This window comes from Apium graveolens, chromosome 4 (genome assembly GCF_009905375.1).
Source record: "Apium graveolens cultivar Ventura chromosome 4, ASM990537v1, whole genome shotgun sequence".
NCBI lineage: Eukaryota > Viridiplantae > Streptophyta > Magnoliopsida > Apiales > Apiaceae > Apium > Apium graveolens.
Window position 1 is genome coordinate 313,067,140 of NC_133650.1, and position 22,096 is coordinate 313,089,235.

General features: G+C 34.6%; 1 protein-coding gene across 1 annotated transcript; it reads left to right on the forward strand.

The window, feature by feature from the left end:
* Positions 1–9,747: 9,747 nt before the first annotated feature.
* LOC141721796 (uncharacterized) lies at positions 9,748–13,450 on the forward strand. Its single transcript, XM_074524910.1, has 5 exons — positions 9,748–9,795; positions 10,021–10,070; positions 11,006–11,080; positions 11,266–11,319; positions 12,818–13,450. Exons 4-5 carry the CDS (start codon positions 11,275–11,277, stop codon positions 13,409–13,411), a joined length of 639 nt encoding a protein of 212 aa, XP_074381011.1. The 5' UTR covers positions 9,748–9,795; positions 10,021–10,070; positions 11,006–11,080; positions 11,266–11,274; the 3' UTR covers positions 13,412–13,450.
* Positions 13,451–22,096: the final 8,646 nt, after the last annotated feature.

Genomic DNA, 22,096 nt, shown 5'->3' on the forward strand with positions numbered 1-22,096 from the left:
CAAACAAAGAATCCAAGATAGGTGAAATGCTCTCATGTGACGTGCTGCGATTGAGGGTATTCTCAGTTTAGTTGCCTTGTGCTCTGAATCCACGGAGTGGAAAACCCTCGATTATTTCCTCTATTGGTGGTTTCTATTTGAGAAATATCCATCTCATTTTTAGGATGCTAAATATATCAAATTGTAGAAGGAGATGAAAACTAATATGCAACATTGTCTTTGCCAAATTTATACTAAATTTTGGAAGAGCATGACATATGTTGACAAGGTTGATATTAGTATATAATATGTCAACGTCGTCACCATAAACTTCTTCCAAAATTAGTATAAAATCGGTAAAGACAATGTTTGATATTACTGTTATTTCTTTCTAGCATTTGAGATATTTAGTACCCTAAGACTGAGATGAATATTTCTCAAACAAAAAAGAATAGAAAAAACAATCGAGAAGTTTCCACAACACTGGATGCGGAGCACAAGACGACTAAACTGAGAATATACTCAGTTGCATCACCTCTCATGAGATCATTTCACCTATCATGGATATCTTTCTTTCTTTGTTTTGGATCCACCTTTCTGATATCCCCCTAATACCTCTTATTTGCAACCATAACTTGACCTTAACATACATCGGATATGATGTGATTGCAGCAGTTTCTGGAGCTGTGTTTTGCAAGGATTGTGACCGGGACGTTATGTGACTTGTTTGCAACCTCGTGTCCGCCTCTGCAACACTAATCCACCTTACAGCACCTGTATTTTTAGAACACGGGTTGATATCTCTTAGTGAACCGAAACTAATAATTCTAAGTAATATTTTAGGTGAACTAGAATCTAAGTTTTCAAACTTTGATGTCACAGTATTAGAAGTAATTTGGGATTTACCGCCCTCATTTTTTTTACTTGTAGATTTATCTATCATAAGGATAGTTACGGTTTACTCTTATGATATAATTTGTAATTTGGCTTTACGGTGTATTAGAAGTAATTTGCGATTTACCACCCTCATTTTTTTACTTGTAGATTTACCTATATCACAAGAGTAGTTACAGTACTGTTTTGATCCAATAATATTGCATTACAATCTGAATATAATCAAGTGTGTATACTGTAGTTCTAATTTACAGAGGAGCAGTCACCCCTCATTTCCTTGTATATAGCGCAATAAAAAGGGGTTTATAACAGTAAAAGGCTTCTCCGGAGGCGGATCCAATAGCCGGCGAAGAGCTGAAGCTGATACCAATGAGTAAAATTGATCTCAACGTGATTGTATTTGGGTATCTTCAAGAATCTGGTACAGGCTCACTCGATCAAATCAAAATATATTTATTTTTTTACTTTCTTTTTTGAATTTATGGTATTTCTTTTGTTAATTGTGTGCTTGTACTTTAGAAACCTGTTTCTTATCAGCCCTATATATGTTTTAGTTGGGAACGTTAAATTTGGAGAAGTATTATGTATATGCCGTTTTTGTATATCTGAGGTTGAATTATGGATATAAAAATTTAATGTCTTTTCAAATGTTTTTGCGTGTATGTAGTGCATTAATTTACTTATGGAATTGTGAATATGCACTTGTGCATGCCCAGATTCACCTGGATGTCAGTTTGTGTTTTCGAAATACTTGGTGCAATTTAGTAACGAGGGTATTCAGAACAAGTATATGCGTTAATTTTTAACAGTCGTTAGATGTCAATTCGGCTTTTGAGATTGCAGGTGCTTTAAGGAGCATCAGTCCAGCATAGGTGACACAAGGTCAAAACTAGATCCAAACTAGTCACATAATGTTCTCATCACAATCCTTGCAAATACAGGTCCAGAAACTTTGATGTAATCACAACATTCCCGATGTCTGTTGAGGTCAAGGTTGTCGCGAATCAAAGGCACGAGGGGTGACACAATAAAGGTGGGTACAAAACAAGCAAACAAAGAAATCCAAGATAGGTGAAATGCTCTCATGTGACGTGCTGCGATTGAGGGTATTCTCAGTTTAGTTGCCTTGTGCTCTGAATCTACGGAGTGGAAAACCCTCGATTATTTCCTCTATTGGTGGTTTCTATTTGAGAAATATCCATCTCATTTTTAGGATGCTAAATATATCAAATTGTAGAAGGAGATGAAACTAATATCCAACATTGTCTTTGCCAAATTTATACTAAATTTTGGAAGAGCATGACATATGTTGACAAGGTTGATATTAGTATATAATATGTCAACGTCGTCACCATAAACTTCTTCCAAAATTAGTATAAAATCGGTAAAGACAATGTTTGATATTACTGTTATTTCTTTCTAGCATTTGAGATATTTAGTACCCTAAGACTGAGATGAATATTTCTCAAACAAAAAAGAATAGAAAAAACAATCGAGAAGTTTCCACAACACTGGATTCGGAGTACAAGATGACTAAACTGAGAATATACTCAGTTGCATCACCTCTCATGAGATCATTTCACCTATCATGGATATCTTTGTTTGTTTGTTTTGGATCCACCTTTTCTGATATCCCCCTAATACCTCTGATTTGCAACCGGAACTTGACCTTAACATACATCGGATATGATGTAATTGCAGCAGTTTCTGGAGCTGTGTTTGCAAGGATTGTGACTGGGACGTTATGTGACTTGTTTGCACCTCGTGTCGCCTCTGCAACACTAATCCACCTTACAGCTCCTGCATTTTTAGAACACGGGTTGATATCTCTTAGTGAACCGAAACTAATAATTCTAAGTAATATTTTAGGTGAACTAGAATCTAAGTTTTCAAACTTTGATGTCACAGTATTAGAAGTAATTTGAGATTTACCGCCCTCATTTTTTTTACTTGTAGATTTATCTATCATAAGGATAGTTACGGTTTACTCTTATGATATAATTTGTAATTTGACTTTACGGTGTATTAGAAGTAATTTGTGATTTACCACCCTAATTTTTTACTTGTAGATTTACCTATATCACAAGAGTAGTTACGGTACTGTTTTGATCCAATAATATTGCATTACAATCTGAATATAATCAAGTGTGAATACTGTAGTTCTGATTTAAAAAGGAGTGGTCACCTCATTTCCTTGTATGTAGCGCAATAAAAAGGGGTTTATAACAGTAAAAGGCTTTTCCGGAGTCGGATCCAATAGTCGGGGAAGAGCCGAAGATGATACCAATGAGTAAAACTGATCTCAACGTGATTGTATTTGGGGCTCACTCGATCAAATCGAAATATATTTATTTTTTTTACTTTCTTTTTTGTATTTATGATTTTTTTTTGTTAATTGTGTGCTTGTATTTTAGAAACCTGTTTCTTGTTAGCCCTATATATGTTTTAGTTGGGAACGTTAAATTTGGAGAAGTCTTATGTATATGTCGTTTTCGTATAACTGAGGTTGAATTATGGATATTAAAATTTAATGTCTTTCCAAATGTTTGTGCGTGTATGTGTTGCATTAATTTACTTGTGGAATTGTGAATATGCACTTGTGCATGCCCAGATTCACTTGGATGTCAGTTCGTGTTTTCGAAATACTTGGTGCAATTTAGTAACGAGGGTATTCAGAACAAGTATATGCCTTAAATTTTTAAACAATCGTTAGATATCAGTTCGGCTTTTGACATTGTGGGTGCTTTAAGGAGCATCAGTCCTGCAGAGGTGACACAAGTTCCAAACTAGTTACATAATATTCTCATCACAATCCTTGCAAACACATGTACAGAAACTTTGATGTAATCACAACATTCCCGATGTCTGTTGAGGTCAAGGTTGTCGCGAATCAGAGGAACGAGGGGTGAAACAATAAAGGTGGGTACAAAACAAGCAAACAAAGATATCCAAGATAGGTGAAATGCTCTCATGTGACGTTCTGCGATTGAGGGTATTCTCAGTTTAGTCGCCTTGTGCTCTGAATCCACGGAGTGGAAAACCCTCGATTATTTCCTCTACTGATGGTTTCTATTTGAGAAATATCCATCTCATTTTTAGGATGCTGAATATATCAAATTATAGAAAGAGATGAAAATAGTATCCAACATTGTCTTTGCCAAATTTATACTAAATTTTGGAAGAGCATGACATATGTTGACAAGGTTGATATTATTATAAAATATGTCAACGTCGTCAACATATGTAAACTTCTTCCAAAATTAGTATAAAATCGGTAAAGACAATGTTTGATATTACTATTATTTCTATCTAGCATTTGAGATATTTAGTACCTTAAGACTGAGATGAATATTTCTCAAACAAAAAAGAATAGAAAAAACAATCGAGAAGTTTCCACAACACTGGATTGGGAGCACAAGATAACTAAACTGAGAATATACTCAGTTGCATCACCTCACATGAGATCATTTCACCTATCATGGATATATTTCTTTGTTTGTTTTGGATCCACCTTTTCTGATATCCCCCTAATACCTCTGATTTGCAACCGTAACTTGACCTTAACATACATCGGATATGATGTGATTGCAGCAGTTTCTGGAGCTAGTTTCTGGAGCTGTGTTTGCAAGGATTGTGACGGGGACGTTATGTGACTTGTTTACACCTCGTGTCGCCTCTGCAACACTAATCCACCTTACAGCACCTGCATTTTTAGAACACGGGTTGATATCTCTTTGTGAACCGAAACTGATAATTCTAAGTGATATTTTAGGTGAACTAGAATCTATGTTTTCAAACTTTGATGTCAGAGTATTAGAAGTAATTTGGGATTTACCGCCCTCATATTTTTTACTTGTAGATTTATCTATCATTAGGATAGTTACGGTTTACTCTTATGATATAATTTGTAATTTGGCTTTACGGTGTATTAGAAGTAATTTGTGATTTACCACCCTCATTTTTTTACTTGTAGATTTACCTATATCACAATAGTAGTTACGGTAGTATTTTGATCTAATAATATTGCATTACAATATGAATATAATCAAGTTTGTATACTGTAGTTCTAATTTACAAAGGAGCGGTCACCTCATTTCTTTGTATGTAGCGCAATAAAAAGGGGTTTATAACAGTAAAAGGCTTCTCCGGAGTCGGATCCAATAGCCGGGGAAGAGCCGCAGATGATACCAATAAGTAAAACTGATCTCAACGTGATTGTATTTGGGTATCTTCAAGAATATGGTCCAGGCTCACTCGATCAAATCAAAATATAAATATATTTTTTTACTTTCTTTTTTGTATTTGTGGTATTTTTTTGTTAATTGTGTGCTTGTATTTTAGAAACCTGTTTCTTGTTAGTCCTATATATGTTTTAGTTGGGAACGTTAAATTTGGAGAAGTATTATGTATATACCGTTTTTGTATAACTGAGGTTGAATTATGGATATAAAAATTTAATGTCTTTTCAAATGTTTGTGCGTGTATGTGTTGCATTAATTTACTTATGAAATTGTGAATATGCACTTGTGCATGCCTAGATTCACTTGGATGTCAGTTCGTGTTTTCGAAATACTTGGTGCAATTTAGTAACGAGGGTATTCAGAACAAGTATATGCTTTAATTTTTAAACAATCGTTAGATGTCAGTTCGGCTTTTGAGATTGCAGGTGCTTTAAGGAGCATCAGTCCTGCAGAGGTGACACAAGGTCCAAACTAGTTACATAATGTTCTCATCACAATCCTTGCAAACACAGGTCGAGAAACTTTGATGTAATCACAACATTCTCGATGTCTGTTGAGGTTAAGGTTGTCGCGAATGAGAGGCACGAGGGGTGAAACAATAAAGGTGGGTACAAAACAAGCAAACAAAGATATCCAAGATAGGTGAAATGCTCTCATGTGACGTTCTACGATTGAGGGTATTCTTAATTTAGTCGCCTTGTGCTCTGAATCCACTGAGTGGAAAATGCTCGATTATTTCCTCTATTGATGGTTTCTATTTGAGAAATATCCATCTCAATTTTAGGATGCTGAATATATCAAATTGTAGAAAGAGATGAAAATAATATTCAACATTGTCTTTGCCAAATTTATACTAAATTTTGGAAGAGCATGACATATGTTGACAAGGTTGATATTATTATAAAATATATCAACGTTGTCAACATATGTAAACTTCTTCCAAAATTAGTATAAAATCGGTAAAGACAATGTTTGATATTACTGTTATTTCTTTCTTGCATTTGAGATATTTAGTACCCTAAGACTGAGAAAAATATTTCTCAAACAAAAAAGAATAGAAAAAATAATCGAGAGGTTTCCACAACACTGGATTGGGAGCACAAGACAATTAAATTGAGAATATACTCAGTTGCATCACCTCACATGAGATCATTTCCCCTATCATGGATATCTTTGTTTGTTTGTTTTGGATCCACCTTTTCTGATATCCCCCTAATACCTCTGATTTGCAACCGTAACTTGACCTTAACATACATCGGATATGATGTGATTGCAGGAGTTTCTGGAGCTGTGTTTGCAAGGATTGTGACGGGGACGTTATGTGACTTGTTTACACCTCGTGTCGCCTCTGCAACACTAATCCACCAAACAGCACCTGCATTTTTAGAACACGGGTTGATATCTCTTAGTGAACCGAAACTGATAATTCTAAGTAATATTTTAGGTGAACTAGAATCTAAGTTTTCAAGCTTTGATGTCATAGTATTAGAAGTAATTTGGGATTTACCGCCCTCATATTTTTTACTTGTAGATTTATCTATCATAAGGATAGTTACGGTTTACTCTTATGATATAATTTGTAATTTGGCTTTACGGTGTATTAGAAGTAATTTGTGATTTACCACCCTCATTTTTTTTCTTATAGATTTACCTATATCACAATAGTAGTTACGGTATTGTTTTGATCTCATAATATTGCATTACAATATGAATATAATCAAGTTTGTATACTGTAGTTCTAATTTACAAAGGAGCCGTCACCTCATTTCCTTGTATGTAGCGCAATAAAAATGGGTTTATAACAGTAAAAGGCTTCTCCGGAGTCGGATCCAATAGCCGGTGAAGAGCCGAAGATGATACCAATGAGTAAAACTGATCTGATTGTATTTGGGTATCTTCAAGAATCTGGTACAGGCTCACTCGATCAAATCAAAATATATTTATTTTTTTTCTTTCTTTTTTGTATTTATGATATTTTTTTGTTAATTGTGTGCTTGTATTTTAGAAACCTGTTTCTTGTTAGCCCTATATATGTTTTTGCTGGGAACGTTAAATTTGGAGAAGTATTATGTGTATGCCGTTTTTGTATATCTGAGGTTGAATTATGGATATAAAAATTTAATGTCTTTTCAAATGTTTGTGCGTGTATGTAGTGCATTAATTTACTTATGGAATTGTGAATATGCACTTGTGCATGACCAGATTCACTTGGATGTCAGTGCGTGTTTTCGAAATACTTGGTTCAATTTAGTAACGAGGGTATTTAGAACAAGTATATGCCTTAATTTTTAAACAATCGTTAGTTGTCAGTTCGGCTTTTGAGATTGCAGGTGCTTTAAGGAGCATCAGTCCTGCACAGGTGACACAAGGTCCAAACTAGTTACATAATGTTCTCATCACAATCCTTGCAAAAACACAGGTCCAGAAACTTTGATGTAATCACAACATTCCCGATGTCTGTTGAGGTCAAGGTTGTCGCGAATGAGAGGCACGAGGGGTGAAACAATAAAGGTGGGTACAAAATAAGCAAACAAAGATATCCAAGATAGGTGAAATGCTCTCATGTGACGTGCTGCGATTGAGGGTATTCTCAGTTTAGTCGTCTTGTGCTCTGAATCAACGGAGTGGAAAACCCTCGATTATTACATGTATTGATGGTTTCTATTTGAGAAATATCCATCTCATTTTTAGGATGCTAAATATATTAAATTGTAGAAAGAGATGAAAATAATATCCAACCATGTCTATGCCACATTTATACTAAATTTTGGAAGAGCATGACATATGTTGACAAGGTTGATATTAGTATAAAATATGTCGACCTCGTCAACATATGTTAACTTCTTCCAAAATTTAGTGTAAAATCGGCAAAGACATTGTTTGATATTACTATTATCTCTTCCTAGCATTTTGAGATAATTAGCACCCTAAGCCTGAGATGGATATTTCTCAAACAAAAACCAATAGAAAAAACAATCGAGGGTTTTCTACGACACTGGATTCGGAGCACAAGGCGACTAAACTGAGAATACACTCAGTTGCATCACCTCACATGGCATTTCCACTATCATGGATATTTTTCTTTGTTTGTTTGTATCCACCTTTTCTACTCGGCCTCTTATATCTCTGATTTGCGACAACCTTAACTTGACCTTAACATACATCGGAAATGTTGTGATTGCAGCAGTTTCTGGAGATGTGTTTGAAAGGATTGTGATAGGGACATTATGTGACTTGTTTGTACCTTGTGTCGCCTCTGTAACACTCGTCCTCCTTACAGCTCCTGCATTTTAAAACACGGACTGACATCTCTAAGTTAATGGAAACTTCTAAAAATAAGTGACATCTTAAGTGAACTGGCATCTAAGTTTTCAAACTATGATGTCATAGTATTACATGTGTGGAGACTGCGTCCCACGTAGAAGAACTCGCACCATGTACCGGCATTACCTGCTTGCTGTGTAACACTGTTTTGATCAGTTAGGTCAAGTGTAAATGCTGAAAGAGTAAGTATATAATTTAGACTCTGTATATAGTTTGATGGGCCGGTTGGAGGTGTAGGAAGAAAGAGGAATGCAGTGCCAGAATTAGAAGGGATAGGGGTTGTTAGTGCAGGATCCGATGTTTTGGAAGAGAAAGTTATTGCTCATGATTTGGACTTTGGCAAAATTTTCTACAACTTCTAAACTAATTGTAGTATATGTAGGCGTCCATTTTTGCGAAGACATGCACCATGACATCATTTGAAGTTTGTGCTGACTAATTGAATGAAAAGGTACGAGCATTTTTCACTGGAGAAAAAGAATTGCCAGTCTGATATATCCTTGATGTTTGTCCTCAGAGTTATTGTAAATTAAAAAAAGCTAGACTTCCATTAGAAAGGTTGTTAAATTTGTGCTCTAATACATAGTGCAAATAGGTATTCATGCATATATTCAGTGGCATAAACATATATTAGATAGAGCATAGCACATAATGTTATTTACCCATCAAAGTACAAATAGGTATTCATGCATATATTTAGTGGCATAAACATATATTAGATAGAGGATAGGAAAGAATGTTATATATTTACCCAAAAGAATTTTAGAATATAAAGCGATTGCATTTTTGAAGGAGGATTAAGTTGATAGTGCTTACATACATTTTGAATATGTTTCCCTCCTCTTGATCAAAGATACTTTTTCTATCCTTAGACCTTAACTATTTAAACTTGGTCATCATACACGAAAACATAAGCCCAAGGATATTCATATGGAAATTAATTAATTACTTGATGTATGGTTGTTTACTTATGTATGGTTGTTTACTTGATGTATGGTTGTTCAAGTGGTAAAGAGTTTAAACTCATATAACCATTTTGCAGACTTGGAGCATGAAACAGGAAACCTGCTTACATGATTTGAACGGACACAGCAGGGTACTTCTTCAAACCATCTTAAATCTACTACCTCCTTTAATAGTTATATTATTTATTTGAACTCTTTTTAGTTTAAATTTGTAATTATATAAAATAAAATTATACTTTTTTTCTAATTTTTGTCAGTAGTAATACAATATGGATAGTTGTAATCATCGTGTCTGAAATCTTACTATAGCATTTGCACGATTGTAAAAATTAGGTTTATATAACCTTTTTTTGCAATATGTCTTGTATTGTCTTCTTTAAATGAAGCGACTGGTAGGCCGCCATTTAAATCATCTAACAGTTTTAGAATATGTTCGTCACATCCAAAAATTTGGCACCAAGACTTCTGGCATATGCAGCATTATGCCTATCAATTGGATATTCATTACTTCTGAATTGTTAAATTAGTGAGATTACCTTATAAAAGTGCAATTGGATTCTGTATTATTATTTGATTTTTTCTGTACTCGTGCACTTGTTGGTGGTATACACCATCAGGGGGTGTCCTGCAGGGCCTGGTACAAACATTTCAAACTTTTGTGGGCAAGGTAAACAGTTCTGAATACTGTAAGAGTCTTACGGAGCTATGCTAGCTAAACCTGCCTTTAGTTTTATTCAATAGTTTTTACTAAAACACCAGTCTTATATAGGCAAACCTTATTCCAACCTGGGATATGGGAAAGATATTCAAATTCCAACCTGAAGATACAGAGGGATCTGGTTTTATTGAGATCATCGGGAACCACTTCCAAATACTGCAGTTTCCAAGTCAGCTTCATAATATACCTTGGATATCAAAGGAGCATCATCATGAATGTGTAAAGATATTAAAAGAACACATGAAAACCGATTAAAAATATGAGTTGCGCATAATTAAACTTCATCCTTTGGTTGCTTAATAATTCGCCAGTTTTCACCTTCAATATCTTCGATTGAGAGTTCCCATTTTTTCTTTATCGGGACTCTGAGTCTGATCAGTACTTTTTTCCATTATTTTATTCCTGATCCTAAAATAAGACTCTTTAACAGTTTAATTTAAGATACCTGGATTTAGGGCATCAGGTTTGTTTTGCCTTATTTAATTTCTTTATACATACTATTTAACGAAATATGATGTCCATGATTGAAGAATTTACTCATCTATCCAAAGCTGTGACAAACTCATTACCCCTGCCCTTGCCACAGAAGTCATTCTTAATCAGATGATCATTTCTAAAAGAGACATTGTTATGTGACACAGTTATTTTCGTTCCTCTGTATTGATTGAATTGACTTTAGTGATTAGATGACCAGGATATATGTGCAGTAGCATTTCTTCCCTGCTTTGTAATTATGCTCAATTATTATTATTTTTAGAATTTAGTATACCTTGCTGCGACGTTCATGTAAACTTACTTGCCCAGAATCTGGTAAGAGATTTAACTTCTTCCGGTTCTAGACGAACTAATAAAATAATCTGCTTTTCTATTTTTTTGCTACTCAGAATTTAGTGAATGCAGTCAGGTGGGATCCTACTGATCAGTTACTGGCTTCATGCTCAGACGATCACACTGCAAAGGTAATTTATTCAGTGTGTTACCATGTCAAAGTATTCCAATATATTCCTATCTCATTGTTTCTTGTTGATTCCTAATGCATACAGATACTATGTTCATTAGATATTAATTTAATTGCTCATTGTATTACTCGTAATGGTTATTTAAGCCGTAAAGAGTTTAAACTCATATAACCATGTTGTTGCAGACCCGGAGCATGAAACAGGAAACCTGCTTACATGATTTGAAAGGACACAGCAGGGTACTTCTTCACACCATCCTAAATCGGCTACCTCCTTTGGTAGTTATATTATTTATTTGAACTCTTTTTAGTTTATATTTGTAATTATATAAATTAAATCTTATACTTTTTTTCTAATCTTATACTCTTTTTAGTTTAAAGTATTATATGGAACTGTCTTGGAAACTGCAGTATTTGGAAGTGTTTTCCCGATGATCTCAAGAAAACCAGATCTCTATGTATCTTCAGGTTGGAATTTGAATAACTTTCCCCGTCTCCCTGGCTCTATTCTTTGTTTCGAAGAATGTGACATTGCCGGGATTCTGGTGCCATGACTTTATGTTGGCATGTGTTTTTGATCAGTTTGCTGGGTAACTATCTTAAGTTGATACTAATTATCTTCTCATAGAATCCATTTTGTTTAATAACGGGAATTTAAATTGTTTAGACCTAAAATAATTACCCATCAAAATGATGACAACAACATTCCAACATAAAGACATGGCACCAGAATTCCGTAGAAGTCACATTCTTCAAAACTAAGCATAGAACCTGGGAGATGGGGAAAGATATTCAAATTCCAACCTGAAGATACAGAGGGATCTGTTTTTCTTGAGATCATCGGGAACCACTTCCAAATAATGCAGTTTCCCAGTCAGTTACACACTATACCATGGATATCAAAGGTGCATCATGTAATGTGTAAAGATATTAAAAAAGTACATGAAAACCGATTAAAATATGAGTTGCACATATTTTAACTTCATCCGTCGGTTGCTTAATAATTCGCCAATATTCACCTTCAATATCTTTGATTGAGGGTTCCCATCTTTTACTTTATTGGGACTCTGAGTCTGATCAGCACTTTCTTCCATTATTGCATTCTGGAAGACTCTTTAACAATTTTATTTAAGATAACTGGATTTGGGGCATCAGGTTTTTTTCTTCTTATTTAATTTCTTTATACATACTATTTAACAAAATATGATGCCCATTACTGCAGAGTTTTCTCATCTATCTACAGCTGTGACTAATTCATTACCCTGCCCCTGCCACAGAAGTCATACACACATTCTTAGTCTAATGAGACATTGTTATTTGACACAGTTATTTTCTTTCCTCTGTATTGATTGAAATGACTTTAGTGATTAGATGACCGGGATATATCATATATGTGCAGTAGCATTTCTTCCCTGCTTTGTAAGTATGATCATTTAGTAATTATTTTTAGAAGTTAGTATACCTTGCTGCGACATTCATGTAAACTTACTTGCCCAAAATCTGGTAAGAGATTTAACTTCTTCCGGTTCTATACGAACTAATTGTTAGAGTAAATTAATTTGCTCATCAAAAAAAGGAAGAATAGAGAAGTGTATTCCAGGATTTTCTAGAAAGATTAAGAGAAGATGAAATTCATGTATTCACCTAGAAAATGCAAGAGTCAGTAAAATAAATTGGTATCAGAGCCTTGAAAGTAATGAGTAATTCATTTCTTTTTGTTGTTCTTAAACTTACAAAGGAAAACTATGGTCATTGGTGTCTCCGTATGAAAGCTCTGTTAGGCTCACAGGAAGCCTGGGATATTGTTGAGAAAGGTTATGATGAACCTGAGAACGAAGGTACCCTGAATCAGAATCAGAAAAATGCCCTTGGAAAAGCCCGCAAGCAAGATCAACAGACTCTCTCAATCATTTACATGGGCTTAGATGAAGCCATGTTTGAGAAAGTTGCTACAGCACCAAAAGCGAAAGAAGCCTGGGAAATATTACAAAATAATTTTAAAGGAATCAACAAAGTAAAAAAGGTACGTCTTCAAACTCTTCGTCGTGAATTCGAAGCATTAAAAATGAAGGAGACTGAATCAGTCCAAGATTACTTCACAAGAGTGTCACAAGTGGTAAATCAAATGAAGCAATTTGGAGAAAAAATCGATGATGTACGTATTAACGAGAAAATTCTCAGATCTCTTAATACCAAGTTACGACTTGTGGGAGTTACCATTGAAGAGGCAAACGACATTGATACGATGCAAGTGGATCTACTCATGGGGTCATTACAAGCTTATGCAGAAAGGGTATTAGAGAAAGAAGAACCTGATTCTCATGCTCTTTAAACCAAGGTCTCTCTTGGAGAAAATAAAGAACAAGATCAATTTCAAAAACGAGGTCAAAATCATGGACGAGGAAGGGGCCGTGGCAGAGGAAGAAGTGCAAATTTTAGTCGTGACCGTGGTCGTTCTACGGAACGCCAGACTTTTCATAGTGAAAGAATAATGACTTACTCAAGAGGACGTGGCCGTGGAAATCAAAGAGGAAGAGGACGCGGTTATTTCAAATGCTTTAACTGCCACAAACCTGGTCATCTTTCAAGTAATTGCTGGTACAAAGAAGAAAGGAAAAATAATGCTAATTTTGTGAGTGAAGATAAAGATCAAGAAGATGATACGTTATTGCTTGTTTCACATGGAGGAGATCGTGAAGATGTCTGGTAAATCGACAGTGGCGCAAGCAAACACTTGACAGGTAACAAAAATTTGTTTTCTAAATTATATGAAAATAAATATGGAGAAGTCAAAGTCGGTGATGGAAAATCATACCAAATTAGTGGTATTGGTGAAATAGAATTTAAAACAAAATAAGGGAAGGTTGAAAGGATGTCGGAAGTTTATTTTGTTCCTGGCTTAAGAAACAATTTACTCAGTGTAGGGCACCTTTTAAAAAAGGGGTATGATATTCATTTTCATGATATGGCTTGTTACTTGTCAAGAAAAAATCAAGTTATTGCTAAAGTTAGAATCAGTTCAAACAACCTCTTCTCACTCAAACTGCACAGTCAAGATATGTCTTGTTTACTGGCATTGACAAAAGAACTTCCAAGTTATGGCATGATAGATATGGTCACATAAACTATGGAAACTTGGAGATACTTTCAAAAAAAGGATGGTGATTGGATTGCCAAAAATTGATCATCTTGATGACGTGTGTGAGACGTGTCAGTTTGGGAAGCAACATCAAACTTCTTTTCCATCTCAGTCCACTTGGAGAGCAAAAAGGCCATTACAACTCATTCATTCTGATCTTTGTGGCCCGATGTCGGTTTCATCTTTAGGAGGTAATTGTTATTTTATCTCTTTTATTGATGATTATTCATGTAAAGTCTGGGTATATTGTCTCAGAGAGAAATCAGAAACTTTCGGGAAGTTCAAAGATTTTAAAGTAAAAGTTGAAAATTTTACTGGATTGAAAATAAACACCTTACGAACTGATCGTGGAGGTGAGTATATTTCAAATGAGTTTGAAAAATTTTGCAGAGATAATGGCATCTGACAGCTAGATACACACCTCAACAAAACGGTGTGTGTGAGAGAAAAAATAGGACAATCATGGAGATGGCACGATGTCTTCTCAAAAGAAAGAATTTATCCCAAAATTTTTGGGCAGAAGAAGTTTCTTGTGCAGTCTATCTTATCAACAGATCACCAACAAAGATTTTAAAAAATTGCACGCCACATGAAGCATGGTATTGGAAAAGACCAAATGTTTATCATTTAAAAGTTTTTGGATGTGTTGCTTTCTCTCACATTCCAGTTGCTATGAGAAATAAGTTAGATGACAAATCAGAAAAATATATTTTTATTGGATACAGTGAGAGAAGTAAAGCATACAGGTTGTATAATCCGGTAACAAAGAAAGTGGTGATAAGTTGAGATGTTCGTTTTGATGAAAATTCTGCATTTGATGATGTGGAAGTTGAAAGAGAAAAGCATCCAATCTATGTGCCTGAAGATGATGGAGAAACACCTGAAAGTACGGGAAGTAATGGTGATCAACCAGATAGCCCTGTAAAAAAAATGAAAAGTCTTCAAGAATTGTACGAGGTGACCGATGAAGTTGAACAAAATGAAGCTATGTTATTTGCTTTCTTTGCAGGAGAAGATCCTATTTCTTTTGACAAAGCAAATCAGAGTGAAATTTGGAGAAACGCCATGAAGGAGGAGTTTAACTCCATTCAAGAAAATCAAACCTGGGAGCTTACTGATTTGCCAGCAAATAAAAATTCCATTGAAGTAAAGTGGATATTTAAGACAAAAATGAATCCATATGGGTCAGTTAACAAGCACAAGGCTCGATTAGTGGCAAAAGGATATAAGCAAAAAGAAGGAGAAGATTTTACAGAAATATCCATCTCATTTTTAGGATGCTAAATATATCAAATTGTAGAAGAGATGAAAATAATATCCAACATTGTCTTTGCCAAATTTATACTAAATTTTAGAAGAGCATGACATATGTTGACAAGGTTGATAATAGTATAAAATATGTCAACGTCGTCACCATATGTAAACTTCTTCCAAAATTAGTATAAAATCGGTAAAGACAATGTTTGATATTACTGTTATTTCTTTCTAGCATTTGAGATATTTAGTACCCTGAGACTGAGATGAATATTTCTCAAACAAAAAAGAATAGAAAAAACAATCGAGAAGTTTCCACAATACTGGATTCGGAGCACAAGACGACTAAACTGAGAATATACTCAGTTGCATCACCTCTCATGAGATCATTTCACCTATCATGGATATCTTTCTTTGTTTGTTTTGGATCCACCTTTTCTGATATCCCCCTAATACCTCTGATTTGCAACCGTAACTTGACCTTAACATACATCGGATATGATGTGATTGCAGCAGTTTCTGGAGCTTTGTTTGCAAGGATTGTGACGGGGACGTTATGTGACTTGCTTACACCTCGTGTAGCCTCTGCAACACTAATCCACCTTACAGCACCTCCATTTTAAGAACACGGGTTGATATCTCTTAATGAACCGAAACTGATAATTCTAAGTAATATTTTAGGTAAACTAGAATCTAAGTTTTCAAACTTTGATGTCATAGTATTAGAAGTAATTTGGGATTTACCGCCCTCATATTTTTTACTTGTAGATTTATCTATCATTAGGATAGTTACGGTTTACTCTTACGATATAATTTGTAATTTGGCTTTACGGTTTATTAGAAGTAATTTATGATTTACCACCCTCATTTTTTTACTTGTAGATTTACCTATATCACAATAGTAGTTACGGTATTGTTTTGATTTAATAATATTGCATTAGAATATGAATATAATCAAGTTTGTATATTGTAGTTCTAATTTAAAAAGGAGCGGTCACCTCATTTCCTTGTATGTAGCGCAATAAAAAGGGGTTTTTAACAGTGAAAGGCTTCTCCGGAGTCGGTTCCAATAGCAGGTGAAGAGCCGAAGATGATACCAATGAGTAAAACTGATCTGATTGTATTTGGGTATCTTCAAGAATCTGGTAGAGGCTCACTCGATCAAATCAAAATATATTTATTTATTTTTTTCTTTCTTTTTTGTATTTATGGTATTTTTTTTGTTAATTGTCTGCTTGTATTTTAGAAACCTATTTCTTGTTAGCCCTATATATTTTTTAGCTGGGAACGTTAAATTTGGAGAAGTATTATGTATATGCCGTTTTTGTATAAGTGAGGTTGAATTATGAATATAAAAATTTAATGTCTTTTCAAATGTTTGTGCGTGTATGTGTGGCATTAATTTACTTATGGAATTGTGAATATGCACTTGTGCATGGCCAGATTCACTTGGATGTCAGTTCGTGTTTTCGAAATACTTGGTTCAATTTAGTAACGAGGGTATTCAGAACAAGTATATGCCTTAATTTTTAAAGAATCGTTAGTTGTCAGTTCGGCTTTTGAGATTGCAGGTGCTTTAAGGAGCATCAGTCCTGCACAGGTGACACAAGGTCCAAACTAGTTACATAATGTTCTCATCACAATCCTTGCAAATACAGGTCCAGAAACTTTGATGTAATCACAACTTTCCCGATGTCTGTTGAGGTCAAGGTTGTCGCGAATCAGAGGCACGAGCGGTGAAACAATAAAGGTGGGTACAAAACAAGCAAACAAAGATAACCAAGATAGGTGAAATGCTCTCATGTGACGTGCTGTGATTGAGGGTATTCTCAGTTTAGTCGTCTTGTGCTCTGAATCCACGGAGTGGAAAACCCTCGATTATTTCCTCTATTGATGGTTTCTATTTGAGAAATATCCATCTCATTTTTAGGATGCTAAATATATCAAATTGTAGAAAGAGATGAAAATAATATCTAACCTTGTCTTTGCCATATTTATACTAAATTTTGGAAGAGCATGACATATGTTGACAAGGTTGATATTAGTATAAAATATGTCAACGTCGTCAACATATGTAACCTTCTTCCAAAATTAGTATAAAACCGGTAAAGACAATGTTTGATATTACTGTTATTTCTTTCTAGCATTTGAGATATTTGGTACCCTAAGACTGAGATGAATATTTCGCAAACAAAAAGGAATAGAAAAAACAATAGAGAAGTTTCCACAACACTGGATTCGGAGGACAAGACGACTAAACTGAGAATATACTCAGTTGCATCACCTCACATGATATCATTTCACCTATTATGGATATCTTTCTTTCTTTGTTTTGGATCCACCTTTTCTGATATCCCCCTAATACCTCTGATTTGTAACTGTAACTTGACCTTAACATACATCGGATATGATGTGATTGCAGCAGTTTTTGGAGCTGTGTTTGCAAGGATTGTGACGGGGACGTTATGTGACTTGTTTACACCTCGTGTCGCCTCTGCAACACTAATCCACCTTACAGCACCTGCATTTTTTGAACACGGGTTGATATCTCTTAGTGAACCGAAACTGATAATTCTAAGTAATATTTTAGGTGAACTAGAATCTAAGTTTTCAAACTTTGATGTCATAGTATTAGAAGTAATTTGGGATTTACCGCCCTCATTTTTCTTACTTGTAGATTTATCTATCATAAGGATAGTTACGGTTTACTCTTATGATATAATTTGTAATCTGGTTTTACGGTGTATTAGAAGTAATTTGTGATTTACCACCCTCATTTTTTTACTTGTAGATTTACCTATATCACAAGAGTAGTTACGGTACTGTTTTGATCCAATAATGTTGCATTACAATCTGAATATAATCAAGTGTGTATACTGTAGTTCTAATTTACAAAGGAGCGGTTACCTCATTTCCTTGTATGTAGCGCAATAAAAAGGGGTTTATAACAGTAAAGGGGTTTATCTATCATAAGGATAGTTACGGTTTACTCTTATGATATAATAATTTTACATTACAATTTGATTATAATCAAGTGTGTGTACCATAATCCTAATTTATGAAGGAGTGGCCAGCTAATTTTCTTAAATGTAGCGCAATAAAAAGGGGTTTATAATAGGAAAAGTTTTCTCCGGTGGCGGATCCAATATCCAGAAAAGATGATATCAATGAGCAAAACTGATCTCAACGTGATTGTATTTGGGTACCTCAAGAATCTGGTACACGCTCACTCATGAATTCATTTTTTTTACGCTCGTATTTTTATTTTTTTATTTCATGTGTGCTGTTATTTTAGAAACCCATTTTTTATTAGCCCTGTATATGATGTATTTGGAAGCATGTTAAATTTGGAGAAGTATCATGTGTATGTTGATTTTGGATAATTGGGGTAATGTCTTTTGATATGTTAGTGTGTGTGTGTTGCATTAATTTACTTACGGAATTGTGAATATGCACCTGTGTAAGTCCAGATTCACTTGGATGTCAGTTCGTGTTTTTGAGATACTTGGTGCAATTTAGTTATGAGTGTATCCAGAACAAGTATATGCGTAATTTTCAAACAATCCTTAGATGTCAGTTAGGCTTTTGAGACTGCAGGTGCTTTAAGGAGCATCAGTCCTGTAGAGGTAGCACAAGCTCCAAACTAGGTCCAAAGATGTCACATAATGTTCTCTATCACAATCCTTGCAAATACTTGATTGTTTTCCGATGTCTATTGAGGTCAAGGTTGTCGCGAATATGAGGTATAAGGAGTGAAACAACAAAAGTGGATAAAAAACAAGCAAAGAAAGATATCCAAGGGATAAGTAAAGTGCTCTCATGTGATGTGCTACGATTAAGGGTATTCTCAGTTTAGTCGCCTTGTACTCCGAATTTACGGAGTGGAATACCCTTGATTGTTTTCTCTATTGGTATATGTTTGAGAAATATCTATCTCATTTTTAGGGTGCTAAATAGATCAAATTCTAGAAAGAGATGATAAGAATATCAAACTCTGTCTTTGCCGATTTTAAATTAAATTTTGGAAGAAGGTGACACATGTGGACGAGGTAATATCCAACTCCGTCTTTGCCAATTTTATACTAAATTTTGGAAGAAGGTGACATATGTTGACGAGGTTGATATTAATAAATATGTCGACCTCGTCAACATATGTTAACTTCTTCCAAAATTTAGTATAAAATCGGCAAAGACATTGTTTGATATTACTATTATCTCTTCCTAGCATTTTAGGATAATTAGCACCCTAAGCCTGAGATGGATATTTCTCAAACAAAAACCAATAGAAAAAACAATCGAGGGTTTTCTACGACACTGGATTCGGAGTACAAGGCGACTAAACTGAGAATCACTCAGTTGCATCACCTCACATGGCATTTCAACTATCAAGGATATTTTTCTTTGTTTGTTTGTATCCACCTTTTCTACTCGGCCTCTTATATCTCTGATTTGCGACAACCTTAACTTGACCTTAACATACATCGGAAATGTTGGGATTGCAACAGTTTCTGGAGATGTGTTTGAAAGGATTGTGATAGGGACATTATGTGACTTGTTTGTACCTTGCGTCGCCTCTGTAACACTCATCCTCCTTACAGCACCTGCATTTTAAAACACGGACTGACATCTCTAAGTTAATCGAAACTTCTAAAAATAGTGACATCTTAAGTGAACTGGCATCTAAGTTTTCAAACTATGATGTCATAGTATTACATGTGTGGAGACTGCGTCCCACATAGAAGAACTGTACCGTGTACCGGGGTTACCCGCTTGCTGTGTAACACTGTTTTGATCAGTTAGGTCAAGTGTAAATGCTGAAAGAGTAAGTATATAATTTAGACTCTGTATATAGTTTGATGGGCCGGTTGGAGGTGTAGGAAGAAAGAGGAATGCAGTGCCAGAATTAGAAGGGATGTGTTTCAAGGAACATGGTGGATAGGGGTTGTGAGTGCAGGATCATTTGAAGTTTGTGCTGACTAATTGAATGAAAAGGTAAGAGCATTTTTCACTGGAGAAAAATAATTGCCAGTCTGATATATCCTTGATGTTAGTCCTCAGAGTTATTGTAAATTAAAAAAAGCTAGACTTCCATTAGAAAGGTTGTTAAATTTGTGCTCTAATATTAGCATGTAGTTGCATGTGCTTGGAGTCCATTGGGTTCGCTTCTTGCATCAGGGTCAGTCTAGTTTTTATGATGAGTTTATTAACATATTGATTATAAGAGACCGTACCTAATAATAGTGTTCTAATTCCTATGGTGCGTTTATTAATGTTAATACATAATAATAAATACTGTACATGTCTCACAAAGTACAAATAGGTATTCATGCATATATTCAGTGGCATAAACATATATTAGATAGAGGATAGGAAAGAATGTTATATATTTACTCAAAAGACTTTTAGAATATAAAGCGATTGAATTTTTGAAGGAGGATTAAGTTGATAGTGCTTACATACATTTTGAATATGTTTCCCTCCACTTATCAAAGATACTTTTTCTTTCCTTAGACCTTAACTATATAAACTTCATACATGAATACATAATCCCAAGGGATTTCATCTGAAAATTAATTAAATACTTGATGTATGGTTGTTTACTTTTGGTATGTTCTCCCTTACGTACCGTTCTGAATTATCAAAATTTAACTTTTTTCATCTTTCTTATTAAAATTTAAGTATATTAAAATTTTCAGGCTTTCCGGTGTACTAGAAATGATTTATAAATTATGGTACTCATTATTAATTTTTTTATTTGTAGATTTATCTATCAATTTTGACACATTAATACACATTATCTATCTAGGGGAGCATGCTTATTGTTGCCATGTTCCCTCAAACCCTCCTCAAGAACCTTACATTTTTAAATTTTACATCTAAAATGCATATTTTGTCTCCTATTCTCCCCTCAAAATCGTTCTCAATATCTCATATATCATGTCCCACGTACTACATCCTAGATAATTATTATTTCATGTAAACTGACTTCCTCAAAATCTTGTAAGAGAGATTTAACTTCTTCCGGTTCTATACTATCTAATAAAATAACCTGCTTTTATATTTCTCGCTACTCAGGATTTAGTGAATATAGTCAAGTGGGATCCTATTGATCAGTTACGGGCTTCATGCTCAGATGATCACGCTGCAAAGTTAATTTATTCAGTCTGTTACAATGTCAAAGTATTCTAACATATTCCTTGTTCATTGTATCGTGTTGATTCCTAATGCATACAGATACAGTAGTTCATTAGATATTAATGTAATTGCTCATAGTATTACTTGTAATGGTTGTTCAAGTGGTAAAGAGTTTAAACTCATATAACCATTTTGCAGACTTGGAGCATGAAACAGGAAACCTGCTTACTATAGCACATTTGCACGATTGTAAAAATTGGGTTTATATAACCTTTTTTTGCAATATGTCTTGTATTGTCTTCTTTAAATGAAGCGACTGGTAGGCCACCATTTAAATCATCTAACAGTTTTAGAATATGTTCGTCACATCCAAAAATTTGGCACCAAGACTTCTGGCATATGCAGCATTATGCCTATCAATTGGATATTCATTAGTTCTGAATTGTTAATTCACTACAAGGAAAACTGGCTCAGACAAGTGTTTTAATC

What these genes read in the sequence shown, in the direction of transcription:
- LOC141721796 (XM_074524910.1), top strand. Translation starts at nt 11,275, where the DNA reads ATGAAACAGGAAACCTGCTTACATGATTTGAAAGGACACAGCAGG. An exon ending in ATTTGAAAGGACACAGCAGG is followed by an intron (nt 11,320 to 12,817) that starts GTACTTCTTCAC and finishes AAACTTACAAAG; the next exon opens with GAAAACTATGGTCATTGGTG.